Source organism: Corapipo altera, unplaced genomic scaffold, assembly GCF_003945725.1.
Source record: "Corapipo altera isolate COAL_440 unplaced genomic scaffold, ASM394572v1 69, whole genome shotgun sequence".
Taxonomy (NCBI): Eukaryota; Metazoa; Chordata; class Aves; order Passeriformes; family Pipridae; genus Corapipo; species Corapipo altera.
Window position 1 is genome coordinate 4,205,000 of NW_020884908.1, and position 17,567 is coordinate 4,222,566.

General features: G+C 42.4%; 1 protein-coding gene across 5 annotated transcripts in view; it reads right to left on the reverse strand.

Annotated features, from left to right (window-relative positions):
• NR3C2 (nuclear receptor subfamily 3 group C member 2) overlaps positions 1-17,567 on the reverse strand; it is a 204,685-nt gene that overhangs the window by 7,520 nt on the left and 179,598 nt on the right. For 4 of the 5 annotated variants that reach the window (XM_027652704.1, XM_027652705.1, XM_027652703.1 and 1 more), the window contains 2 exons: positions 9,872-10,002; positions 5,507-5,664 (listed from right to left, as the gene is read on the reverse strand). In XM_027652704.1, coding sequence (XP_027508505.1) covers positions 5,507-5,664; positions 9,872-10,002 — 289 coding nt within the window. The remainder of the gene's footprint in view (positions 1-5,506; positions 5,665-9,871; positions 10,003-17,567) is intronic. The other variant, XM_027652706.1, reaches the window with a different exon arrangement.

Sequence of the window (17,567 nt, forward strand, 5' to 3'; positions counted from 1 at the left end):
CTTAGTTTTCTGACTTCAAATTCTCTCAGAATCTCTGAGTGAGGTATGAAAGCCCACAGTCACTTCTCTATCAGGAGCATCTTTGTGATTAAGCCTACTGAGACTGCAATTAAGACAGCACTAGGGTAACAACACAATGCTGAATAATTTCTTCCTATTATTAGCTACAGCTATTACTGTAAGAAACCTCAGTGTTCTCCTTTATATATATATATATATATATATATATATTAAAAAAACCAATCCAAAACCTTTCTCTGTCCCTTTCACGAATGGGTCTCTGCCCACCCAGCTCCTTGCTCACCCAGCAAAGAGACCTTGGTGAGTTTGGGACTATTGTCACTTCCTGCTATTTCCCCTCTGTGCAGTGGAGACAAAGCTCCTGCTTCAACAACCAGGTTAAGGAAAACCACTGCCAACCAGGTCTTGATTATTCCCTTACCACTATATTCCTTTTTGCTCCTAGTCCTATGAAAATCCCATGATGTAAATTACTTATTACTCTGGGGACTCATGAATAAAGTTATTCCCCCCTGGGATGGCTCCCAGGCTGATTCTCAGAGGTAACTATGTCCTTTGTTGCCCACAGTGGCCAATTCCTAGGTGCCTATGAAATCTTTAACCCAAGAGTAAAACTTACCACAAATACAGGGAACACAAGGTAAGACCAAGGGATGAAGCCTCTGATCACACCTATGCAGTGTATTTACCTCATGCTAGTAAGGAGTAAAAGGTGGATAAAATGCATATGGATTAGGGACTAACAGTATCTGACCAGAGAAAGTGTGAACCCTAGTTCTGCCTGGACAAATGCATTTCTGATTGAGGAACTGCACTCATGTCTTCAAGTTCTCTTCATAAACATGTGCATGCTGAAACCACAGCACTTGACACCTGGACATGACACGAGGGAACCTGAGTTAAACTCATTTTGTATGCCTGGAGGATGCTTGCAGACCCAGAACATCACACACCAGTGAAGCATCCTCAGCCCTTGGCCGAGGCACATTTTGAGCCAAGTCTCCCTGGCTCTTCTATCAACAGTAGCAGGGTTCTGCCCTTCTCCAACAAACACCTATTAACACGAAGGAAAAAAGATCCAACCATCACAAACAGAGCAAGAAGCCTCTCAGAGTAGCTTCTGTCTACATTAGGGAGCTGGGAATCAATTTCTTACTTAACAGATGCACATTAGCTGCTGCAACACGCACATTGCACACTCCTACATTGCTGCTGCTCTGCTAGGAGCCACACTGGGAGTAGGGACTGGATCTATCCTCTGAATAAACAGAGAAAATGCTCACCCTGAGAATTCAGGCAGTGGGACTAAAACAAGGCTCCAAACAGCTCATCATCTGTGGGACACAACTTCAGCAAATCAGTAGCAGAAGTAAGTGCACCCAAAGGTGTTGGTGACAGCCGAGGGGCTCATCTGCAGCTTCCTATCTGCAGGATTAGGCACCTGCAGAGGCACATTTGCATCCAGCACAGCATGCCTTGCAAACCTGCCCCTGGAGAATCCGTGCCCTTCTTCCCACTGTCAGCTTTTTCAGGGAGTGAAATCCTGGCGCTCTCAGCCTATGGAAAGATCTACCTCAGCTATAAAGTATTCCCTTCAGGAACCATAAAAAATTAATTATTCAGCAGCATGAGCCTTAAAGAATTTATTTTTGTTTGGCAGAAAATGTCAACAAGCGAATGACAGCGCAGGGTGCTGCCTTGCCAAGACAAGGGGAAGGTTCACATTAGGGTTTAATGTCATGGCATCGAAACAAAAGCCCTCTTCACTCAAAGTCTGTTTAGTATCAGCCAGATTGAAACCAAATTCAGCTTTTGTTCTGCAAACTGCCTAACCATACACTATGGTCTCTATATGAAATGAGGCTTGCCATGCAAGATACAACCTTCCCTGCCAAAGCTAACAGGAGATGCTGAGGAGGATCCAAATGAAGTTTCTGATACCATGTGCAGTACATCTGTTTCTAATGTTCCTGCATGCCGTTTTTCTGATCCCAGAAGGCACTTCACCTACATCCAAGTGCTGCATATGCATCTCTCCCCAAAATGCCCATGGTCGTTCTCGGGCACAAGACCGAAACCTTTATGTTCTGAGTAGAGAGGTGGGTTGTCCTCACTTCACTGCGGTTCTTTAACACATAAGGCTGCTTTGGGAAATGATGCACATGAGCCAGCCATAGTGGTAAGAAATACAGTCACTACAAGAAGGAAACACGGCATCACTAAATCATTAAGGTTGTAAGAGACCTCAAAGATCATCAAGTCCAACCGCTAACCCAGCACTGCCAGGTCCACCACTAAACCATGTCCGTCAGTGCCACATCTGCGTGTTTTCTGAACACTTCCAGGGATGGTATGCTGATTGCCTTGCTGCCCTGAGTGCTCCCAGAAGCTACTCATGCTGGGGTTCATCCACACAATCAGTGCTGAGCCCCAGCACAATAGCAAGTAAACAGCAACACCCTCCTCCTCTCTGTCACCTCGTGCCGAAGGAGAGGAAGGGCACACTGTGCAACTGGACAGACGCTGTCAGCCTGTGCCTGCTGTATCAGCAACCACTGCTTCCACACTGCATCATGCAAATAAAGAGCATTTTGGTGCAGGGCAGCAGTGACACAGATGCCAGGGCTCCTAAGGGCGAGCACAGGTGTGCAAACACACGTGCGCTAAACCCTGTTCATCTTGTCTGCTCGGGATGGGTTTCGATCTCTTATATTTCAGCTGCACTTTTGGTGCTTTGAGGTTTTATGGATCATTAAATAAAGTTGCTGATGTTTTAAAATACTTAAGTGCCTAGACCTGGCCTTCTTGAAAATGTCTGTTTTTCCTCAGCTCGGCACTTTTCTACCTGCACATATGTTCACTGCGTGGATGAGTAATTAGTATACTGAGCAATGTAAAACCATCTTGTTTGGGTTTCTTTTCCTATATTATATAAGCCAAGCATGCTGTTATTTCCATGCACTTTGTTTCACACAGTCCTCAGAAAGACTACTCAAAAATGAGGTCGATGAAAGCAAGTGTGAAGGTGCAAAGGAGAAGATTCTTTTATTGTTTGTCGCTACACTCAGGTAAAGAGAATTCCATGAGTGATGAGAAGCTGCTCTGCTCTGATGGAAAAGCTGGATGCAGCAGGAGGGTTTAGCATGCATGAGTTCTGCACCAGTCAGTCCCTTCAGGCTTGCCCTGCAAATGCCAATGCTGTGGCCACAGCAGCATGTAAACACGGGGCCCTCAGCTCCAGCTAGATTGCTCAGCACCAAATATATACTGATCCTCTAAAATTATAATGGAGTAAGTTAAAAATACATAGGTGACAGCTGAAAACACACTCCTCCTGTACTAAGGAACTGAGAAGCATTTGCATTTACATCGATTGAACGGAGAAATTCTGCACTAACAGGCAGTGGGGAGAGAATAATAATTCTCACTTCTCATTAATATTATTGCTACTCTAAATTTATTCTGATGGATTTCAAAACCAAAAAAGCAAAAAATCAGTTTTAAAGAGAAAAAATAAACAAGTGCCTTTGTTGAACAAGTCTCCAGCATCATCTCTGAAAGGAAGCACTGTTGTGCAGACAAGCAGCCTTTTTAACGGAGAATGCTGACAATGGGACTTTCTTTAAAAAGTCCTTTGAAACAAAGTGCTCTATTAAAACAAAAGTAATGTAAAAATAGCTTAATTAAAAATTAAATAAAATGCAGGAGCAGTCTTGCTTCCTCTGGTTAGTTCAGCTCCCAATGGTTAATGCTGTGTTTTGGAAAATGTCTGTAGGACACGGTAGCATTCTCAGTAAGCACGAGCCTGTCATCCAGTCACCTTAACCTCACAAACACACCCATTGCAATAACAAGTCACAGACACTGCCTATCCTGAAGAGGATTAGAAAACTCCATAAATGCAGGGGTTTGTTATGCTGCCTCCAGGTTCAGATGTGAATTCTTGCTAACGATTTTATCACTGACCCCTTTTCTTTCCACTAAAACACTACAACTTCCTTTGCTGGCATCGAGCAAGTGAAACCTGATCTCTGAAGAATGAGCTATTACTGCAGTACTAATAATACTCTCCCTGCCTCCCACTAAGATTTGCAATGTTTTAATGAACAACAGAACAATATTTGAAAAATAATTCCATATGTACATTCTGTAAACAGACCTCAGGCTCTTATACTGCTTTGACCTGAAGTGCACTGTACTGTACCATCTCCACAAAATGAAATTTAAGTCAAGTACAAAGAAATACATTTATAAGCAGTAGGTTATTCGTGCAGTAGGTTTTTCATGCAGAAAAGTTCCTTCCCTGCCCACCCAGGATGGAGTGGGACAGTTTTCCCTTTTGCTGCAGTTTACCATTTTTTACTAGGAGGTGGTCACCATGCTGCAGGGCTTCAGCCTCTGCTCACAGGAGCCCTCCTCTCGTGTACCCAAACACAACTAAAGGTCACATTCACTGGCCCCAGGAGTCTCCTGTCACTTGCTGCACGGTGGCACAGCTTCAGAGAGGATGGGTGCCAGCCCTGCTGGCCCAGGCAATGGGCTGGTCCCCAGGGCACTCTCAGGGGGCACTGGGAAAATCCCTCAGCTTGGGGAGACCATAGCACCTGGGTCCTCTGTGGGGACTGCACAGAGTCCTGCTGCTGCTCAAAGCACCTGGAAAGGTAAATCTTTGCCCTTACCTGGCTAGAACCAGGTTGTTCCCTACTAAACAGTTCAACATTATGGATACCCCTTCTGAAATCACGAGCTGGCTCCGTGCATCTGCCACAGCCCCTCAGAGTCACTCTGGGAGGAGGCATCAACAGCTGGGGTGCTTTGAGACTAAAGCTTTCGTCTCCCATGTCATTCAGCACATCTCACACCTGGCACATGTGTGAGAAATGCACCTCACATTGGAATGAGGCAGAGCAGAGTAGAAATAACCTAACAAGGAATCTCGTACTTGAAAAACTTAAATAAAGCTTCAAATACCCAAGATGGATTCAAGATCTTAATACACCTTTTAAAGTCATCATTATTACAATCGCAGTTGTAAAAGATGACTAAATTGAATTAACATCTGTTAGCACATCAGGCATGTAAGATGCGTGACACTAATCCGGCACCTTTCTCTGGGAAGCGACTCACGGATACTCCATGTGGCGCACTCGTGCTCTGTCCAAGAGGATCACAGCTCACGTCACCTCTCCTGCTGCACAGCCTGTGGCCCCACCAACAGCTCTGACCTTATGTGAATCATTGGAGGAACACGCCACCATTTAACTTAGGAGAAGGCGTCAGGACCCAGCCCTTAATGACTTATATTTTCTTATTTTACTTGGCACTTGTCCTTAAATTCATCTAACAACTTCTCTCAGATGATTCCTTTAAAAAGAATTTCACTTTTTTCTTCCTTATCAGTTAACACAGTTAAAGACTACTGGTTTACCTTAATGGAGAGATTTTTTGCTTAACTTTTCTGCACTCCCTGAGGAGTTATACTTACATCATGCATGGAGTCAAGAAGTTTAGTCAGTTGGTAGAATCTCTGCCAGCTTTGCCCAGAGTTACTTGGACATTTAGTTACCATCTTCTTTAGTTCTTTAATGTAATTTGCCCTCATTTCTTCAAATGCAGCTTGGCTTTTGAGACCATCCTTGGGAACTGTCATTGAAAAGACAGTCTTAAATTAATATTAACTGCATTGCTTATTCTTTTGATGTGCACACTTAAACAGTTACACAAGTTAATGGATGAAGGAATTAAATCTTTAAGCAAAGTCCATAATTTTATAGACACTGGTAAGGGAGCAACAACATCATACAGATTTTCAAGCAATTCAGGCATCCTCTCCAGATGTGTGATTGCAGAAGCTGTGGCAGAGGACAAGATAATATCTCAGAAATATGACACATGCTAACCTCATGTCTGAACTGTTTTTAATACAATCCAACCACATAAAAAAAGGCAGATGGATCAAGGGTATTTTTTTAAAAGTTGAAGACGTGATTTATCATTCTTGAATGATTCCCCACACTTGGCAGAGGAGGAGAAAGTACAGAACTACAGCTGTTATCTGCAGAAATGCTAGACCAAGTGACACATTTTTAAGCCATCAAGTAAGATCTAAAATTTCTTTGAATGTTAGCGAGCATCAGTGTACCACCTAGAACAAACAGAGCCATTATTCTGCACAGAACAGAAGACTGTTTTCCAAACAGGCATCCTGACCCAGTGTTTGACCACAACATACAGTTGCAAGCATTTGTAGTGTCCTAATGAAGTTTCCATCTGCCAGAGGGAGATGGAATCACGATCAGGGAATCATCATTTCACAGAAGCGCTAAAAGTAGAGTTTTCTGATACTTTTTACTGTGAGTGATGTCAGCAAGGCTAATTACAAAAGCAGGCTGCAAATACTGTTGCACTCCAGCAGGTTCTGCCCCAAAGAGAAATGGCTTATTAGGATCAGATCCTTATGAAAATCCCAAAGAGGTTATTTATAACATTACTCAATATGTTCTGCTGTTTAGTATCTGAATTGGTTGAAAACTGCTTGACCACAGAATGTTTTTTTCTCTGTATCTCCCAACGGTAGTCCACTGAAAGAAAATAAAATACTACACTGTAACAGGAATGAGTTTACTTCCTATGCAAGCCAGAAAACTCATGTCAGAATAAGCTAAATGGGAAGTTACCTATGAAAAAAGCAAAGAAAAAAAAAGGTGATCTTCCAATTTAGCTTATCCTGACTTAACATCTTGACAGAAATCGTCTTGTTCATCCATTCCCTTCTCTTTGTGATCCCGTTAACTGCCCTCTATCCCAATGAAACCACATTATAAGCATGTAACAATCACCCAAACAGCTCCAGAGTTGAAGCTTTAAGAAAAAGCATCAATATCTCCCAGAGCAATTTAGCAATGCAAAACAAGGAGGAGCTGTACCACCATAAGAACAGCAAGGACTTGAGACCATCAAGTGCTGGAAGGAGGCACAAGGAAGAATCTTTAGAAAAAGCCTAGGAGATGATACACCATTCTGACTACTTCTTGGTAAATATTATATATTTATATTCGATAATCACAATATAAACACTGTATATTCATATTAAATGAACATAATATTTAATTTTTAAATTATAGATGCAAACAGCTGACAGATAAAAGAAACTGTCTGGAACAAATCTATACGTTCAGTTCAAGTTGGATGAATACAGAGGCACCCATCAAGACGACTAAAGCCAACAGGGCATTCTGTGGCCCTTACACAAATCCACATGGGCTTTACAGTTCCTTTAATATTTACAGGCCTGTATTCCTACATGCTGCTTAAAGACTGTCAGAGCCACTCTTTCTTTGTCTACTACTATGTATTTTACTGTTCTGTCTGAAAATTATTATACCATCACCCCAGCCAGATTATTAAGAAAGAAAGAAAGACCACAAATAAAGAGAACTCAAGCAAAACATGAAATTCTGGAGATTTGCCCAGTGTTTCTGATTTTACTTATTAAATGCAGCAATGCTGTTGGCAAGCTCCCAAAATCTATGGTCTGTGGAAAGCAAGAAAACAATTGAGTTGTAATGTGTGGTTTCTTCCACATGTAAATGGAGTGAAACTTCCTTGATGTGGTCACCATGAAAGTTTCAGAATAACCTGTACTCTGCTCATCACATGATTCAATAAAAAAAATTAAACGAAAACAAACCTGGTGTTTTCTGTCATAAGACTGTACAAAGGTGCAATCGTTCAAAAACTGGTTTGCTGCCCTTCACATGACACTTTCTGGGTTTTGTTACTGTCTTCATTTCCATTTCATTCTTCTCTCTCTCTCTCATAAATATCCTGACTCTCTCAAAACAAACTATTTTTAGCAGGTTTTCTAGTGACCGTGGTGTGTGTTTCAAAGGGACCCAGCTCACTGATGTTAATTGGCCAGGCTGATCTCGCCTAACAGATTCTTGCAATAACTCATTAGTTTATACTCTCAAGAGGGTAGAATAATAAATACCTAGCTTAAAGACACTTTGCTACATTTTTAGAATGCCTTCAGGTTCTTTTTCTAAAGATTCTCCCCCTTTAGGGTTGATTAAAAAGTTGCAGAGGCAGATCTCCAATCCAGACACTCTCTCAGGAACGTTTAGGGAGCCAACCCCCCTGAGCACATCCACGTTAAGCACTGCTAGTTGCTTCTGAAAAGACCCTGACTGGCAGTCTTTAAAAAAGCCCACTTACCCCTCAGGGCAACCCTGGAGTGTATCAATTCTCTACTGTTCCTGTTTCACTGGCAGACCATCTCCTCCACCCCTTGGTGGAGTGGGACCTGGAGGTCAGGTTCTGTGGGTCAGGACAGAAAGTGCTTCCCAACCAGCAGTGTCTCTCTCCATCCCAGCGAGCTGGAACAGCTTCAATCAGAAGGAGGGAGAGAGACAGCTGGGTCCAAAAAACTTACAGCTCCAAGAGGTTTCTGTTAGCTGATGCAAATCCCCTCCAGCATGGACAGGAACTGCAGTTTCACAACCTCCCTCAAGGGCAGGTACTTTAACCACAGAGTTACCAGCTCGATGGGGTGGGAGGGAGAAAGTGCCCATCCCAGCACCTCACTTGAAGGGGTGGCCACTCAGCTTTGCTGGATGCTGCAAATCCCTTTGTAGGCACCAAATTGTTCCTGCATGCAACATGCCTATGCCATGGATGGGGACTTGGGAGGCTCCTGGGTGCCTAAATCTGCCAATGCACTGGTCTGCTCTGGTCTCTAGTGGTTTCAGCTATGGGCACCAGCCAGTGCTGCACAACTCATGCCTCCCGCTTGCCATTTGCTTCTTGCCTCATCTCTGGCAGCAGGTGATGGGAGAAGGCAGCGGGATCTCAGAGGGCCCCACTCACCACCAAACAGGGAGGTGCTCTGTGCAACATGAGCCCTGGCAGCCCCTGGCCCCCGTGTCCCGCTGCTGACAGCTTGTGAATGAAGGCCAGAATAAGCGCAGTGGTCCCTTTGATCTCCTGCTGCTCCTCCTCTCCTCCAGCCTCCTACTGTCAGGGGAATTCCTCCCTGGGGAGTTCACTGAAGTGACATCACAAACACCTGCCCATCAAAGTGATGCGTTAACTCATCATGATGTCACCAAGTGGATCCCACAAAAAGGAACATGATTCTACAGAGAAAAGTTTGTTTATAAGTAACTGGTTTTTTCATCAAGACTGATGGAAAAGTAATGTACTAACTGCCTGTATATTTGTACAATTGTACTGGGACAGGAGTTTTTCAATATTTTCAGTAAGATAAGACCAAGAGACATGCTAATTACTACGCAGTGCTGTAACAAACACCAAGATGTAATTTTGTATCTTAAAACTCCAAGCAGGACACTTAAGAATAAATAAAGCAGGCACTGTCATTTGTTAAACTTTCGGAAGCCTGTAGAAGAGCTTAACATTCTAAAATTCACTTGGCATTACAAAATCACCTGCTCTGCCGTACTGGCAATGCACATCTTTCGATCCTGAAGGGAATGCAAAGTCAGCTAAACTTTGGTGGTTTTAAATGTTGAGTAGGAATTTTCCCTCAGTCCCCACAGTTGTAGCACTTTCTTGGCATGTCTGGTCTACTCATGTGGTTCCCCTAAGGAGCAGAGGGCCAAAGTCCCATGCCTGTCCACTCCTGTCCCTCCAACGGGTGTGACACATTCAAATTGCAAAGACACTTCCCGTGCTAACTGCAGATAAACCCCAAGACATAAACCCAGGCTTATTCCTGCACCCAGCTGGAAACAGTTCAGCTCTTTTGTCACATAAGTTAAAATTATTGCATTTCGCTGTGAACTGGAATATTTTCAAGTATTCCCATGTAACCACAAATCCAACTTACCTGTGCTTAACAGCAGCAAAACTTTCATTATAGTGTACTCCTCAAAGCTGAGCTGCAAGCGGACAAACTGCAGACTGATCTGGTGCATCCCCTGGCAGAGTTCAAACATCGCAGACTGGCGCATCCGCTCCCTGCAAAGAAAGAGAAACAAAATCCAGAGGCTAAATATGGGAGAGCCCAACATGCGTGGGGGAGGTCACGCACGAGGAAAGTGAGGTGTGACCTAGAAACCAAGAGCTGATCACACAGAGGTCAGGAGGAGACACCACAAAGGAGCTGAGGAACACGGAGTAGAAGCTGGAGCCCTGCCATCCCCAGGGGGTTGCCTGGTCCCCGTGCCCCCAGTGCCTGTGAACTTTGGGAGACCTGGGCATCACCTTGCTCCTACACCATGTGCAATGCTGTAGGAGTTCACTTCACTACCCAGCAGACCAAAGGCAACATTGACATCCACTCCCCTAAAAGGAATAGCAACAAATGTAATTTGAGTTTTATACACTGTTGATGTCAATGAACTGGCAAAAATGTTTTAAAATGTATTTGAATTGTCAGTGTTTGTGCAGCTCTGCCCTGGTTGAAGGAACATGGAAACATGCCTGCTGAAGAGGTCAGAAGTGGTGCAACACCGGAACCTACACCCAGTTCTACATGATACACTCTCCCATCAGTTGACATATCTTGCTCAAACTGAACAAACTGAAATATTCAAAACTAATGGGTATTTTTTTCCAAAATAATAATCTAAAATAATCTGGAATAAAGGAGTAGGTAAAACAAGAAAATAGTTTATTAACACAGACTTTTGCCTGTTAAATCACAAAATAATTAGGATACATGACTTGTATCCAGGTAACTTTTTTTTTCTTTAAATTCATGTGCATAAATTTAGCTTCAGATCTCATCTCTCTTCTCTGACATAATCCTAGGCTAGCCTATCCTGCCGAAGTTTCAGACAGAATTAGTTAGAATTTTTGCTAAAATTCTAAAGCTGCCATCCCAAACCACAACAACTACAGCAATCAGTCAATGAGAATTGCCCATCTCAGCTAAAACTGTGATACATACATATCAATCAATCTATCTATCTATCTGTCTGTCTGGGTACTTAGATGAGGCGCTATAATTGTTCATTGACCACCACTTTTTTTTTAATTGCTCAAAATCAATTGTCTATATTCTAACATGTTTTTCACATAACTGGGGAATTGGATGGAATTGGATGGAATTCAGCTCGTTATTTTAACCAAGCAACTGCCTTTTCAAATATACAAATTGGCTGGTGAAAGAGAAGAATCATACTGTGTGCAAACAAAGACTGACATAATCTTCCTGGTGTTTCATTTCACTACTGCCAGAGTAGATTTTATTTTCCTCCTTAATACTAATAAAGTGGACTCCCCATTGTTATATGGGTTCTGCACTTTTACCCTGCTCCACTCTTTTCTTGAGACTAAGAACTTCCAGCTTTTTTTTTTATTTAATTTAATATAGTAGTTGTAATGCCATATGTACTTGTTTTTATTATGCATCATGGACTGCACGGAAGAAAATGAATAGAAAATAGTCTTTGAATGTTTTGGATGCTGGCTGAAATGCCACTCGGTGCTCTGTTTGAGAGACTGGATGCACACAAGCCCAGAGAGTCTCATCTCAGTGCCCGTGGTGTCATATAAACAGAGTGATCCAGAGTAACTGGCACTGGATGGACCAGAAAAGGATTTGCAAAATTAAAAGACACCAGATACACATAACATGGGCATTTCTGAAGCTGCTGTGCCCAGGGTCCTGCTCCAGCCCCAGCTCTGCTGAGGGTTGTGGGTACAGCAGCACCTGGATCTCTCGTGGTATGTGGACGTGCCCTTAGGATGGAGGGTCAGTGCGCCAGGGATGGGGACTCCTTCTCATTTGGCCACTGCATGACACAGCCCACCCCCCACTGGGGACATTCCCCTAAACCAGCCCCAGGTCCTCCTGCCTGACAGGTTGTTACTGCCCAGAGACCAAATGGCTGCAGCCACCTCTGAGCTGACCCCAAAGACAGCTGGGGAAAAGGGCCCTGAAAAACCCCAGAGAGTGATCTCCCTCCTGCTCCTCCTCCTTCCCTCCCTCTTCTCAGACTTACTAAATCCAGATCTAGGACACAGGTAAAAGTGGCTTTTAACTGACCTCTCCCAGGAGGTTAAGAGGGATACATACTGAAGTCGAAAGGCAAATGATTAATAATGAATTCTCGTATTTTAAAAAATAAATTTTAAAGTATATCTCAGACTGCCAAAGACAGAAGGATTCAAAATAAGAACAGTCTATTACATCCATCCTTACTTTTGCAGGACACCAGGGTTAGTTTCTCCAGCCTCAGAACACAAAGCTGCTGCCACCATCCCTATCTATGTTTGACCTCCACAGAGAGGAGAAGCGCCAGACCTTTCATCAGATACCACAAGCCACACAGAAAATAAAACGAAACATTTTGATGCTTTGTCTCAGATTTCTCATGCTTTCACTAAACAGTGTGGCTAAACAGTCTCTGTGAGAGCCAACATAAAAGTATTCTGACTCAAAACCTTTTTTTATATTGCATTGCACTTTTTTTGACATTTTACTTTTTCTACCTTATGTTTTTCTTTGCACTTGTTTTGCTTTTATATGATTGCCTAGACAGAAGAATTTCAGTAATAGGGTTTTTTTGGCTAGTTATTTTTCTGTCTACCTTTAAAATATTCAGTCTTTCATCTGCTTACAAATATTGATCTCTAGGTTACCCTCAAGGAAAACCTGATGGCATTGTTAGTAGTGAGATAAAATTATATACAGAACAAGTTACTTTGTGGTTTGTTTAATGTACAGCAAACTTGTAATTTCAAATCAGTTTCCCTCTTGAAAAATCAATTCAGTTGATTTATTACTTATTTACAAATTATTACTAACTATAAATTATGTTAGTTAATTCATGACTCTGTTTAGGGCAAAATAAGCATTTTGTGGGAGTTCACAGTACTCAACTTTGCATTTGATTTTTAACCCACACTGTGTAAAATAAGAGGGTACAGAGTTTTTGAAAAATTCAGATGCTGACATCACAGATACCCCAATACCATGAGAGTAACAACAAAAATAAAGCAATAGAATATGTTAAAAGAGAAGCAGCACAGAGAAATTAAGGTATGTCAACATAACAAGAACAAAGTTATATCTTCCTTCCCAAATGCATCATCTAAGAATAAATATCATCAAGTCATCACAAATGTCATTACCATCACAGGGAAAAATTAAAACAATCTTCTATATTGTCTTCCCCATTACCTTTTTTTTTTAAAAAAAAAGAGGAGGGGAAAAAAAAAAGGTAAAACCCAACCACTCAAACCCAGTCCTACCTCTGACACAACATCTAAACTTCTCAACATCGAAAACGGAGAATATGAAGACCTGGAATATAAGGGCATGTATCTTTATGGGGACATTTAAGAAGGTAAGTACATTTAAGTAATAAAAGGCATGGAGTCAAAGCTCTGAATCCGCTACGTGGATACGCATTCAAAAGTGGTGTCATTAGCTCAGTTTAGCTTAATCCTCCTTCATAATAATATGCTTTAAACTTTACACCTTAAGTTAATCCATCTTAAGTTCCCCAAGTGTCTCCTTACAGGCTTAATTTAATGCCTGGCTCACATTCTGTCTGACCTTTCCTGCAGCCCTGTGGATGGGCAGAGCAGCTGCCACCAGCCCAATTCCCCCAGTTACTGCTCTGCCCAATTCCTACCTGCTCCTGCACAGCCTCTCTGACCACAGGAACCTTGTGTTAACCGGTCACTGATTTGCTCATCACATCCCCACTGCTGCTGCCTTTTCCCCCTTTCCCTCAGGAGGAGACAAGGTGGGCACTTCTGCTGGCAAAGCCCTCCAAGGCACCTCCACCTTGGTGGGAAGAGAGGTTTTGTTCCTGCTGTTGGGTTTCTCTCCATGAACTGCACCAGACACGTTCCCAGTTGAGAGACTCCCTTGTACTTTCCCTGGTCTTTTCTTTCTGCCCACTTGATCTGGGATCTTCCCCTTACCCCATGTGACCTTTACATCCTCACCTCTCTCATTTCTGCCATCAAATTGACTCCAGATCTCCAATCCTCCTTTCATGGGCAGGCTGCAGGGAGACCAGCTCTGTGGTACCAGCCCAATGCCTCACCCTGTTTCATTCTCAAGATGTAATCACTGAGAACTGAATACATGGATGAAAAAGTGGCAGACCAACCCAGCTCCTCCTGCTCCCCTGCTCTGTGGATGTAGCTATCCTTTTACACTGGGGTGAGTGACGAGACAAACAGCTTGAGCACCTGGCTGGTATGGAACTGATGATCCACATCACCAAGAGATGAGCCACTCAACCACAACAGATATGAGCAGTCACACCACGAGAGGAGGGAAGGTTTGAGGAAACTATTTAAGACAAGGCATCCTAAATACCAAACCAGTCTTATATCTCATTAATACCCTTATGTGACCTCCATGGAAACCAAACAGCCACATCAAAAACTGTGAAACTAAAGGCATGTTGAATAGAAACAACTTGCTATGACTAAGTAAATTATCATTTATGAAGTCATCACAAAGTCTAGTATCGTAAATCTCCGTGTTGAGGGTGGAAACTGCAACTCCACTGACCGTAACCAAGAAGAGGAACCCACGCATCAAGAAATATTCACTGACAGGCAAAACTCAGCCCCAAACCAAACATGATACCATGTTTTATTTACTTTCTCATGGATAGTATTCAAAGCTGCAGCACAAGGCATCTTCCTAAATTAGACAGGGAAGTGAAGAAAGGGAAAGTTGTGGTGGGTGTGTTGAAGTTTCATCAGAACTTAAGTGGCTTGCTGATAATCCCAAGAAAAAATGAGCCAAGTCATCCCCTTCCACAGCATCTCAGAGGGACAAACATGCAGCTGAATTAGTCCCTTGGCCTCTGCAGTTCAAAAGACTGAGGAGAAGACCAAGTAAGATTTGTAGCAAAAATCTGATGTCCAAGATATTTTTTGTGCTTTCTGATTTTACACTTTTTACCACTGTAAGAACCAATTTTATAACCAAGAGCCTTTTCTTTGCTAGACTAAAACCTGTGTCCATTTGAAGGTTGCCCACCACTTTAATTATTTCAGGGAAATTCATAAAGCACATTATACTGTAACAAAACCAAAACAAATAACCAATCAAACAAATGCAACCCAACAACAAAACCTGCCAAAGGCCTGAAGGTCAAAACTTGTTTGGAACCCTCAGAAAACAAGTTACGCTTTCCCCCATGCCAGAAGAAGTCAGTTTGAACTTGGCAGAGAGAGGAGCAAAACATCACCAGACACCTTGAGGGCAAGGCAGAGATGCTGTGGATAAAGAGGGAAAAATAGCAGGGACGTGGGATCACAGCATCCCTTATTCAGCTGCTCAAACCATCCAATCAGAAAAGCCCTTGGCCTGAATTATCTTACCTGCCTTGAGAGGGCTTCTTTGACTGGAAAAAGTTTTGAGGTTCTTGGGGAAAGAAAAAAAAATAGACATTATTTTCACAACAATTTACTGTTTCTTGAGGGAGTATTACACTTCGACAGCTCCAACAGGGGCAACAGACACCACCTAGAATAAAACTGAACCAATTCTTCCATGTAAAGGGGCAGTCCCTGCACTGCTGCATGTTCAGCAGCATTGGGACACACTGTGCATTACTCTGCTCAATGGAGTGTACACAGACACCTGTTTCCCTTCTTGAAGCCATTATAAACGCAACCAAAGTCAGCAGTACTGGAGCAGCATCATTAAGTTATTGTACTGATCAAAATCCAAGCAAAAAAACATGCAGAATTCAGGTAAAATTCAATTATGACTTTTCATTCAGTACTTTTGTCTTATTCAGCGCTTTCTAATCTCTGCTTACTCTGCAAGCCACGGCAGAAAGAGACAAAACACACTCCCTTCAACACATTGCCTTGAACTCTTAAAGCAAAGATTTAGAGTAATTTCCTTCCAGGAAGGCAAAAATACCTGTTACCTTGCAGCAATGGCAAATGCAGGCACTCAAGCCCGTTGAAATTCATGGCAGTTCTGTCATCAGTTTCTACCGGAGAGAAATTTGGGTCACGTCCGTTTTCCCTGCAACTTGTCAGTAAGCCATTAGAAATAAATACCCCATCTTTGGCACCACCAGCAACCTTTCTTCCTTCTGATAAGGATCATGTAATCCCACAAGCTTCTCCCCAGGTGACAGGGCTGTTGCAGACTGAGGGGTGTGTACCTGGGAGCACCAGCACTACACGTCACAAGGTCACTACAAGGACCTTGGTAGGAGAACCTGCCAAACCCAGGACAAAACAGGGACTTGACTTAAGACCACCAATGCTGAACACTGACAGTCAGACAAGGAGGATCATTTCATATTAAAACAGATCTGCAGACATGAGTTAGTATTTTGTGGGCTTTAGCCATCAAAGCAACTGGCAATTTTTAAACTCAATTTGGCAATTTTAAACTGAACTTAAAGGACTCAAGTCTGAAAATTAGCTTTCTCCCAAGAAAATCCTCATGGTGATCCTAGAGAATACCATCCCAGACAACTAAGAAATTTAGAGCTGCTTTAAGAGTTTCAGCCAAGTGTCCTCCTGTTATATGCCTATCAACAAAGGAATTGGCAACAGCCCATGGATAATGATTGCCAAAGGAGAGTTTCAGCTCGCAATCACTAACAGAGAACTTGTGCTAAAATCCAACTTAATAATCACCAAGTTATGTAACCCTAAATTCCTAAGCACATCAACAGCAAAAAAACCCCAAGTATCTGTTGGTATTAACAGTTAATTATGCAGTTAGCTGAATGCTGATACCAAATACTCTCTTTTGATTTGCATTTGCATTTCAAAAGAGACAAACCACAATTTTAATTAGAAAATACATAATTATGCCTTTACCAAAAAGCTTTTTCAATACCACATTCAGTAATAAGTGATGAAAATGTACACATGACAATAAATACTCTGTTTTAAAGTTCATCAGAGAAAGTTATTGACAGCCAGAAAAGGTGTTCATCAGGTATTGTTTTATACATCCATTCTGCCAGGGCTCATTGCCACTTGCAGTGGTTCATCAACAAAATTACTGCTATATTCCACATGCAGAGGCAATTCTCCTCTTATGCCAACAATGCCTCAAAAATCAAGACTTTACTCATGCTGTCACATAGAGCCTGGTATTTTCTGGAAGTCAACTGAGGCATGTCTTCATCTCACACCAGTCTAGAAAAATGACTTCCTAATTTTTCTTTAAATCACATTTAACTCTACAGAGGAAGTAGCAAATCAAAGAATGTGAAAGGCATTCGGAGATGCCAGCAAATAGCTCATCGAAGTGCAGAAAGATTAAGGCAGCACCATGTTCAGACAGACACTTGCAAGGAACAAACCCCTATCCTAATCCTCCCAGCCAAGGACCTCAAGAGAAGTGAAAAGAAACCCTCCCAAAAGGCTTGTGGATATCCCAAAATCATGCTGAGACAATACTAAGAGAGCATAATTATGCCATGTTAAATGTAAAATCCTTGGGCAAGTCTTCATGTTAAAGTCATAAAAAGTAACAGTCAAATCCTTTCGAATACATCACAAGCTGGAAACCTGCCAGAACACTCACTGGGCCAACTGATGATCAAGATGAAAAAGAAGTG